The sequence below is a fragment of the Phacochoerus africanus genome, chromosome 8 (genome assembly GCF_016906955.1).
Source record: "Phacochoerus africanus isolate WHEZ1 chromosome 8, ROS_Pafr_v1, whole genome shotgun sequence".
Classification (NCBI taxonomy): Eukaryota; Metazoa; Chordata; class Mammalia; order Artiodactyla; family Suidae; genus Phacochoerus; species Phacochoerus africanus.
In genome coordinates, this window is record NC_062551.1 from 62,765,288 (window position 1) to 62,774,938 (window position 9,651).

The 9,651-nt window shown below is 61.4% G+C and overlaps 1 protein-coding gene across 13 annotated transcripts; it reads left to right on the plus strand.

Annotated features, from left to right (window-relative positions):
* The first annotated feature begins 1,313 nt into the window (after positions 1 to 1,313).
* On the plus strand, positions 1,314 to 8,813 carry ZNF446 (zinc finger protein 446). Of its 13 annotated transcripts, none has more exons than XM_047790921.1 (8): positions 2,002 to 2,548; positions 2,876 to 3,508; positions 3,583 to 3,784; positions 4,125 to 4,219; positions 5,224 to 5,250; positions 5,861 to 5,945; positions 6,102 to 6,194; positions 6,285 to 8,813. In XM_047790921.1, the coding sequence occupies exons 1-8, from the start codon at positions 2,222 to 2,224 to the stop codon at positions 6,707 to 6,709; spliced, it is 1,887 nt and encodes a 628-aa protein (XP_047646877.1). In that variant the 5' UTR covers positions 2,002 to 2,221; the 3' UTR covers positions 6,710 to 8,813. The 13 variants fall into 13 exon arrangements, with proteins under 13 accessions (XP_047646878.1, XP_047646877.1, XP_047646868.1 ...); XM_047790918.1 differs by having other exon boundaries at positions 2,003 to 2,548; positions 6,282 to 8,813; XM_047790920.1 differs by having other exon boundaries at positions 2,003 to 2,548; positions 6,105 to 6,194; positions 6,282 to 8,813.
* Positions 8,814 to 9,651: the final 838 nt, after the last annotated feature.

Genomic DNA, 9,651 nt, shown 5'->3' on the forward strand with positions numbered 1-9,651 from the left:
TTCCACGTGCCAGAGGCGTGGTTAAAAAAAAAAAAAAATTTTAAAAATGTGAATAGTAGCAGCCTGAAACTGGTTTAATCCTAGCACAGTGCAGGCGTGTCATCACAGCTGGAGGGATTTGGCTGTAACCCTGGTCCCTTTGGGAGGACACAGGGTGGAGAGGCAGCCTGTGTGTGGCCCACCCAGAGCCTGCCCCAAGAGCAGCTGTAATAGGAGGTGACCCAGGCCCTGATTGTGAGGCAGAAGCCATATGCAGGACCCAAAAGGTTAACCCCAGCCCAGTGGGTGCTTCAGTTCCTTCACATCCAGCTCTCACAGCCATTTGCCACCACCTAAGCAGAGACGTGATGTGTATGACTCCCCACCTGCCAGCAGGGTTTGGTCCCCGAAGCTTCACAGGTTCCTGCAAGGAGGGGAGACACGGGGTAAGGAGAGGAGTAATTCAGGAGCAGACACTACAAGACTCAAGTGCAGGGCCTCTGAGCCACTATCCGCCCCTTATGCTCTCTGCTCTCTTGGGTCCCGGCCTCACCCTCCCCCAGGCTGGCCTCCATGAGGGAGCCGTGAAGAGGTCACTTCAGCCTCAGGCTGCACCCCTGTGAAATGCAGACAACCCCACAGAGCAGATGGAGGGCTCTTGTGGGAAGATCACGGGATTCAGGAACAAAGGAGTCTGTGGAACATCAAGTGAGGACACAGAGTTTCATGCAACCTTTTCTGCATCTTGGACAAAAGCTCCTACAGCCTGGTTGCCATCCTCAGCTCTTCCCCACCGGTCAAGCTGGGCCTGATTAATTGCGCTTTTCCTATCTAAAAACCAAGGTTTTTATGTTTATTTCCATTGTGGCACAGCAGAAATGAGTCTGACTAGTATTCATGAGGACACGGTTTCAATCCCTGGCCTTGCTCAGTGGGTTAAGGATCTGGAAAGTTTTGGTGAGCTGTGGTGTAGGTGGAAGACGCAGCTCAGAAACTCCGTTGCTGTGGCTGTGACTAGGCTAGCAGCCATAGCTTTGGTTCCTGGCCTGGGAACTGCTATATGCTTCGGGTGAGGCCCCAAGAACAAACAAACAAACTAAAGTCACCCTGGAGTTCCCGTCGTGGCGCAGTGGTTAACGAATCCGACTAGGAACCATGAGGTTGCGGGTTCGGGCCCTGCCCTTGCTCAGTGGGTTGACGATCCGGCGTTGCCGTGAGCTGTGGTGTAGGTTGCAGACGCGGCTCGGATCCCGCCTTGCTGTGGCTCTGGCGTAGGCCGGTGGCTACGGCTCCGATTCGACCCCTAGCCTGGGAACCTCCATATGCCGCGGGAGCGGCCCAAGAAATAGCAACAACAACAACAACAAAAGACCAAAGACAAAAGTCACCCCGACTGGTTCTGGTACGGAAAGTATGTAAAACATGTCCCATAATCCTGGACAAAAACCACCCCTCGCTTTGCAGTACTGATCCAGCTGAAGCCACGTGTGAGGCTATAAAGGTGTAAATCATGGACAGTTTCCTCGTCAGTAGATGGGTGTCCTTCCTGCAGTCCCCGCATGTCCACAGGGCGCTCAGCGGTGGTCGAATGAAGGTCCCCAGCGCCATCCCCGCTGTAGAAATTCCCGAGGATGGCGGAGAAAGCCCGTGGGTTAGGCCAGCCTTCCCGGCAAGTTCCGGCCCCCTCCTGGGACCATCTGGAGAGGAGATTCGGAGGAACTACACCCCACAGGCAGCCACTTCCGGTCCCCGCAGAGAGCAGGGCAGCGCTCTGGACGTTGCCTTGGAAGCAGCTGGAGGCCGGCCGCGGTGCTCCAGGGGTTACCTAGGTGACGGCCGGGCGACTGGAAAGAAGCCTCAAGAAGGACGCTTGGGGAGGAGCCTGGGGCGAGCGCCAGCTCTGATTGGCTGACGGGTCAACGCTACTTCCCCACCCATCGCCTCGCTTGCCAATAGGCGCCGGGCCTGTAGTGCACATGCGCGGGATCAGACGGTACCATCCCTCTCGGCCGTCGGTGAGTGCTAGTGCGCGGGTACTAAGGAAAAGTAGCTGCTGGGGAGGGTAGGGCGCCCCCTTCAAAACCCTGCCACTCTTCACATTCCTCTCGAAGGGATGGGGCACCTCTCAGTCGTGAGATGCCTCCGAAAGGGAGCATCTGCTGGCGGAGGCCGCGCCTGTCCTTGCTGAGGCTCATGGGAAAAGTAGTCCGAGGGGAGGGGGCGGTGCCTTCGGAGCAGATGCATGATTGGCCAAGGCGGCTCTGCCCAAGGGGCGGGCGGGGACGCTGGCTCCCAGTGGCCTCGGGTGGAGGAGGTGGATGCAGGCCTGGCTGGGTGGGCGTGGCCTCTCACTACCTCCCGATGTGCCCTGCGCCTCCCGCCTCCGGGCCTTTTCCCTGGCCGGTCCACGTCCCTCCTGCGGGAAAACCTCCTCTTTGGAAGGCGAACTCCAGGCATCAGGTTTGGTCCAGCCTGTGAGCCAGCCCCCCGATCCCGCGCTGGGCGTGTTTCACCCCGGAGTCTCTGCGAGCCTGAGACACAATTATTTGCTGACCGCTTCACACAACTCGTAGGTCCTCTTTGCTTTGCTCCGGCTTTTCACATGCTCGGTCCAGACGTTGTGAGTGAAGCACAGCCCTCCATGGTCAGCGAGCTCTGTATCTCGGGGCCCACATAAGCCCCTGCCTCGACCAGGCGCAGGCCAGCCCTTCAGGGTGCCCCACTTGAGTCAACGTCTCCCAGAGACGGTGAGGACAGGCGGCCTGGCCCCAGTCCTCACCCTGGATCGTGCCCTACTACAGCCCTAATTACCCCCTCTCTCCGCCGCGATGGCTTTCCGGGGCTCCTCAGCCTGTCCCTGGCAGCCTCTAATGATTCCCTTTGCCTTCCTCTCCAGCATCATCTCCCAGCAGTTCCCTGCAGTTTTCTGGAAGCTCTATCAACAACTTGCCTCCAAGCCTTGGTTCACAAGGCTTCCTTCCGCTCTGTGACTCCTTCCTCCTTGAAGCTTTCCCCAACTCAGCCTCAAGCATCCCCACACCAGGGTCCTCTTTGTCGCAGCCTCAGTCCCTGGGCTGGGCCTGTGTGCATACAGGTGACTTACCCTGCCTGTGGGCTTGAGGCTGTCACCCTGACCCCTCCTATCCTGCAAGTCCCTCTTGGTGGCTCCAGGAAGACTCGCAGCACAATGCCATCCACACTGGGTCCCCCGAGCCTCCCCTCTCTGGACTCCGAGGCCACCCTGGAGGAGCCCGAGGCAGCACGCCAGCGCTTCCGGGGCTTCTGCTACCAGGAGGCAGCCGGTCCCCACGAGGCCCTGGCCCAGCTGCGGGAGCTGTGCCACCAGTGGCTGCAGCCAGAGGCTCACTCCAAGGAGCAGATGCTGGAGCTGCTGGTGCTGGAGCAGTTCCTGGGCGCTCTGCCCCCTGAGATCCAGGCCTGGGTGCGGGGCCAGAGGCCAGGCAGCCCAGAGGAGGCTGCTGTTCTGGTCGAGGGTCTGCAGCATGACCCTGGGCAGCTGCTTAGCTGGGTGAGTGTGGAAGTGTGGGTTTCTTGCAGGGACAGAGTGAGACTGGCTCCCCGATAACTTGCCTCTCTCCTCAGATTACAGCGCACGTCCTGAAGCGGGCAGTGCTTCCAGCAGCACAGAAGACAGAGGAGTCTGTGAGGAGCTCCCACCCTTCAGAGCCAGTGGAGCCCCTCAGGGCAGCCTCTGGGGAGGGGTCCAAGGATGGGCAGATGGAGGGGGGTGCCCATCTCAGCTGCAGTGTGAAGGAGGAGCCTGCTGGCTATGGGCAGGAGACCGGTGAGAGTGGGGGCGCAGTAGGGCTCGGGGTTCCTGGAGACAGTGCAACATCCCCAGCTAGAGTGGGAACCCAGGAGAGGTTATGCTGGAGCTGGGGGCTTCTGGAGGGAGTGTGGGTGTCCCAGGTGGGAGGGGGACCTACAAGGGACTGCAGACTGCAGAGCTTGGTCCCTGGGAGGGCAGAGGGCAGGGCTGCCTGCCTGCTGGCTGTGTGCCTAGCACACCCGGAGGGCTGCCCCCTCTTGGCAGAGGTGGGCTCACAGTGAAGCACCAACACTGATTCCTTGCCTGCCCCGGCTCACATGAGCAGCCCCTGACGCCTGTCTGCCTCACTTCCTAGCACCCTCCAGCCCCCTAAACCCAGCCACGTCCCATGAGGGGTGCCTCGAACGACAGGAACCGACCTCTGCGTCTTTCCACCCATCCAGGATTCAGGTGAGCAGCCCCTGGTGGCAGGTGCAGGCCTGCGGTGGGTAGAGGGAGTTCCTGGTGACCACTCTCTGCCCTGCCAGTTGTCCAGGTTCCTTGGCCAACACCTCTGTTCTTTGCTGCCCCAAAATGGAGTTGGTGTCAGGGCACCCCTTGCAGGCCCTGGGGCACAGAGGGACAGACCTGCGCTTGGAAGGTATCTTGGGAGTTCCTGTTGTGGTGCAGCAGAAACAAATCCGACTAGGAACCATGAGGTTGTGGGTTCGATCCCTGGTCTCGCTCAGTGGGTTAAGGACCCGGCATTGCCGTGAGCTCTGGTGTAGGTCACAGATGCGGCTCAGATCCCACGTTGCTGTGGCTCTGGTGTAGGCCAGCGGCTATAGCTCCGATTAGACCCCTAGCCTGGGAACCGCCCTTATGCTGCGGGAGTGGCCCTAGAAAAAGCTAAAAAAAAAAAAAGAAGGGATTTTGGCCTTGGGCAACTGGGAATCTGGTTTAGAGTGACTGAGCCTGGCCCACTGATCGAGCAGTCAGTCAGGGAGTTGGCAGCTCCCAGAAGTCCTGAGCTGGGTTCTGGGGATGGAAGCTTCGCGTGTAGGTGGGGAGGGGACAGGATGGCGATGACCAAGCCTGGCAGGAAAGCCCGAGTGCCACCCAGCAGTCTGGCCCCCCTGCACACCTGAGGTCCGCGTGGAGACGCTCTTCCTAGGAAATGCCTGCAGCTCTGACTCTGCCAGGCCTTTCCTCCAAGGCCGGCCAGCCCTCCACTGTGGCCAGCTAGGTGTCCCCTGCCACCTGTGGGGCTGGGTTCCTCAGTGTGGGACTCCCAGCAACACTTCCTCATCCAGTCCACTCAGAGTGCTGCCCCAGGGTCCAGGCGCAGGTGAAAGCAGGCGGGTGGGAAGGCCACCCCCACCCTGAGCCTCCCCTTCTCCAGCTGGCAGTGCTGGCCTGGCTCCTGTGGACAGACGCTGGCTCATCTGTCAGGATTCTTGTTCCCATCCCTGCAGACACGACGGCTGGGAGCGCACCTCCTGGTAAAGCCTGCGAGAGTTTTGCTTTGACTTGTGGCAACAGGAGCTAGCTCACCTGTGTCCTAAGGTGCCTGCCCGCTGCCTTGCCTGCCTCCCTGCAGTCAGGTCCCCCATCCAGGGACGCTGAGGTCCTCGGCGCTTCCCGGGAGGATCTCTGTTGCTCTTGTAACCACAGGCCTGAGGGAGGAGGTTGGGGTCAGTGCCACTGCCCGGCATTTTGCTCTCCCAGCAGCACACAGTGTTCAGGGCCCATCCAGGGTTCCTCAGCTCCGCCTGTGTGCAGCCAGGACCAGGGGCCGGCGGCAGCCGTGGGGGACTGCTGCTGTCCGCATCCGAGGGGTGAGGCCAAGGGCAGCTCCCTTCCGGGTCCTGTGTCCCCAACACGCGTGGGCTCCCATCCTAGCTTCACCTTCACCTTCGGCCTCCTGGGCAGGGAGGCTTAGGAAACCTGCAGCCCCCCTCCCCCTTGCCGAGGTGATTGGCAAGGCTCGGTCCGGTGAGGGTGCTGCCGGGAGACGGGCCTTCTGTGGGGGAGCAGCCCCTGGTGGCAGGTAGCAGGCCTGCCGTGGGCAGAGAGGGTTCCTGGTGGCCACTCTCTGCCACCTCCCTGCAGGAAGAGTGGGGCCTTCTGGACCCGTCACAGAAGGAGCTGTACTGGGACGCGATGCTGGAGAAGTACGGCACGGTGGTCTCCCTGGGTGAGGAAGGCCCCCTCTCCTCTCGGTCCTGCGTGTGCCATGCTTCCCAGGGGGCACCCCCATCGCCTGCCAGGGCCCCCACCCCGTCCTCACGCGTGCGAACCCCTCACACGCCCCTCGTGCCAGGCCTGCCGCCTGATGGGCCCCTGACCCCAGCAGGGTTGCCGCGCACGCTTCCGGAGGCACTCGGGGAGTCGGAGCCCGAGGGGCTGAGCCCCGGACCGGAGGGACAGAGGAGCCTCCGCCCGGGTAAGGGACCGCCGGCCCCCGGCGGCTGGGGCCGGGAGAGGGGGTCTGGCGTCGCCGGCGACCTGGCTCTGCCACGTCTGCCCCCAGCAGGTGAAAGCGCGAGCTCAGGAGCGGAGGGGCCGTCCGGCCGCCCCGGGGCCCCGCCGCCCGCCGCCTGGGAGGGCCCGTCCGCCGCCGCGCCGCCGCCGCCGCCGCGGAGCAAGCCCTACACGTGCGCGCAGTGCGGCCGCGCCTTCGACTGGAAGTCGGTGTTCGTCATCCACCGGCGCGCGCACGCCGACGCGCCCGGCGCCGAGACGCCGCCGCAGGCCCCGCCCCGGCGCGCGCCCCCGGGCCCGCGCAGCTACGCGTGCGAGGAGTGCGGCCGCAGCTTCAGCTGGAAGTCGCAGCTGGTCATCCACCGCAAGAGCCACGCCGGCCAGCGGCGCCACCTCTGCGGCGACTGCGGCCACAGCTTCGACTGGAAGTCGCAGCTGGTCATCCACCTCAAGAGCCACCGGCCCGAGGCCCCGTGAGCGCTGGAGCGGGCAGCCTCGCCCGGCCGTTCCGGCCCGCCCGGCTCCTCCACCTCGGCCCGGGGTTTCGGGGGCCACAGAGGGCGCCGGAGCAGGTCCGAGTCTGCGTCCGAGGACGGCCCCCTGCCCGGACACCCCGTGTCCCTTCAGAAGCCGCCGCTCCCTCGCCGCCGGCCTGCTTTACTGCTGAGCCCCGGCCCGCCACTCGGCCCAGGGGCGGCCCGGTGACCTCCACGCTCCTAGCTGAGCGCGACGCAGGCCGGCTGCGCTCCCTGTCTCTGCGAGCGCTCGACCTGATGACCAGGCCCCTTCCCACCAGCGGCCTGGGCTGAGGTCTTTGTGGGGCCCGTGCAGAAAGGCCAGGAGATCACAGCCTGCTTCTGTTTGCCGCCGGGTGGAAGGCTAAGATTGTGCACTGTGCGTTTTTAACACATCCCAGTTTAAGACTGAAAAGGTTCTGCGCAAGAATCCTGACCTCTGGTCTCCGCTGGTCAGAGGAGCAGCACCTGCCCCGTCTGCCTGCCAGCAGGGGCTTCTGGGCCCGCGAGCAGCGTCAGGGTCTGGGCAGCTCTTCCGTGGCCCACACATCCCTCCCTGGCTTTGTTGTCCAGGCTCTCGAGTCCCAGCCTGAATGAACATGAGAACATGAAGGGGCCGTCTTTCCAGTAGGGATGGACAAGCACGGCCTCCGGGAGCAGATGCCACTTGGGCCACGCACGCCAGCAAGTCAGGGCTGCGTCCCCAAAGCCCATGGAGCAGGAGGTGAGGAAGCCGCCTGCTGCCCGGGTGGCCCGTCTGGGTTCCTGGGCAGTCATTCAGGACTTTGGCCAGTGGACTGTTAGACTTTGCAGGGTTGCAGACTTGTTGAAAAAAAAAACCCAAGTGTGTTCTCTGAGGGCTCTGAACTGGGTCTCACTAGGCTCAAATCAAGGTGTGGGCAGGGCTGGTGCCTTCTGAAGGCCCTAAGCAGGGACCCACTTTATGGCCTGTCTTCGCTCACAGACGCTGCCCCTCGGCTTGGTTTATGGCCCCTTCCTCCGTCTTCAGAGCCAGCAGTGCAGGGTGGTCTCACGTTGCATCCTCTTTGTGAGGATCCCCGGGATTGGGTCCGGGTTCACTGAGTGACCCGGGCTGAGCTCGCCCCAGAATCACCTGTCGGCCACACCTGCACTCATCTCGTGTCTGTGTCTCACGGTCGCCTTTGCGTGTGAGATGACACGTTCACAGGCTCTGCGGGTAGGATGTGGGTGTCTGGGATGTTATCCAGCCTTTCTCTGTCTCCTGGCATTTTTTGGGGGGGGGGGTTTCAGGGAAACAGATGCATCCAAGGAAGGAACCTCTGCAGCCTCAGGCACATGCAGGGGTGGCTGGGACTGCGGCTACTGGGCAGAGGTGGGGGACAGCTGGGCTGGGGACCTTGCTGCAGCCTGAGACGGGAGGCAGAAGCCTCCATCCCCCAGTCTTCTGAGGACCTTTGACCTGCTGCACACACGCAGGCCCGGGAAGCACAGCAGCCAGGCTGGAGACGGAACGGGGCGCAGGTGATCTGGTTTCAGAGTCCAAGCTCGTACCCCTCACTGCACCGTTGTTGGAGGAGGAGAGACCAGTTGTTGGAGGGAGCAGTGGCAGCTTCGTTCACAAAGCAGCCGACCAAGGAGATGGTGGGCTTGGGTCCCAGACAACCCCCTGCTTTTGTACTGGAAGGGGAGGGAGCAACGGCAGACATTTCCCAGCTCCCTCCTGCCTGGGAGCCGCTGTGTTGCCGTCTTCCTGTCTTCCTGCACGGCTCCCCGGGTGGGCCTGGTCAGGCTGCTTCCTGGGAGCTTAAACAGGGTACTTTAGCTAATTGCTGGTTGCCTGGAGGCAGAGTTCCCAGAGATGGGCCCTTAGGTGTGGTTTAAGCTGTGGTGATGAAGCCTGTAGTAGCACAAAGAGGTCTCCCCTCTTACAATAGGGTTGGCAAGCAGGAGGCCAGATCCATGTTGGGGCCCTGGAGGTAGAGGGCAGAGCGGGGCTGGGTGCCCCGGAAAGGAGAGCCGGGTGTGAAGGTGCCGAGGGAGAGCAGGCTGCGGTTTCCTAATAAAGTTTTTCGTATTTAAAAGCAGTTGAGGAGTTCCCGTCGCGGCTCAGTGGTTAATGAATCCGACTAGGAACCATGAGGTTGCGGGTTTGATCCCTGGCCTCGCTCGGTGGGTTAAGGATCCAGCATTGCTGTAGGTGTGGTGTAGGTCTTAAATGCAGCTTGGATCTGGCATTGCTGTGGCTGTGTCATAGGCCAGCGGCTACACCTCCGATTAGACCCATAGCCTGGGAACCTCCATGTGCTGTCAGAGCAGCCATAGAAAAGGCAAAAAGACACAAAACAAAAAAACAGTTGAGGGAATGGCGCTCCTGTTGTGGCGCAGTGGAAACAAATCCTACCAGTGAACCATGAGGTTGCAGGTTTGATCCCTGGCCTCGCTCAGTGGGTTGAGGATCTGGCGTTGCCACAGCTTTGGCTTAGGTGGCAATTGCAGCTTGGATCTAATCCCTGGCCCAGGAACCCCATATGCCGTGGGGCGGCCAAAAATGAAAAAATAAATAAAATTTAAACAAAATGGGAACTCCCATAATGGCTCAGCGGTTAATGAACCCAACTAGGATCCATGAGGACGCGGGTTCGATACCTGGCCTCGCTTAGTGGGTTAAAGATCCAGCGTTGCCATGAGCTGTGGTGTGGGTCACAGATGCTGCTTGGATCCTGCGTGGCTGTGGCTGTGCCTGTGGCTGGCAGCTGTGGCTCTGATTCGACCCCTAGCCTGGGAACCTCCATATGCCGTGGGTGCAGCCCTAAAAAGGAAAAAAAAAAATTTAAATAAAAGTAGTTTATGTGCACTTAGAAAAACCTGAAATATACAAGAGGGCAGAGAAGCCCCTGAAAAGGATCCCTAATTCCACTGTGT

What these genes read in the sequence shown, in the direction of transcription:
- ZNF446 (XM_047790912.1), top strand. Translation starts at nt 2,222, where the DNA reads ATGATTGGCCAAGGCGGCTCTGCCCAAGGGGCGGGCGGGGACGCTGGC. An exon ending in CTGACCGCTTCACACAACTC is followed by an intron (nt 2,549 to 2,875) that starts GTAGGTCCTCTT and finishes CTTCCTCTCCAG; the next exon opens with CATCATCTCCCAGCAGTTCC. An exon ending in TCCACCCATCCAGGATTCAG is followed by an intron (nt 4,220 to 5,223) that starts GTGAGCAGCCCC and finishes CCATCCCTGCAG; the next exon opens with ACACGACGGCTGGGAGCGCA.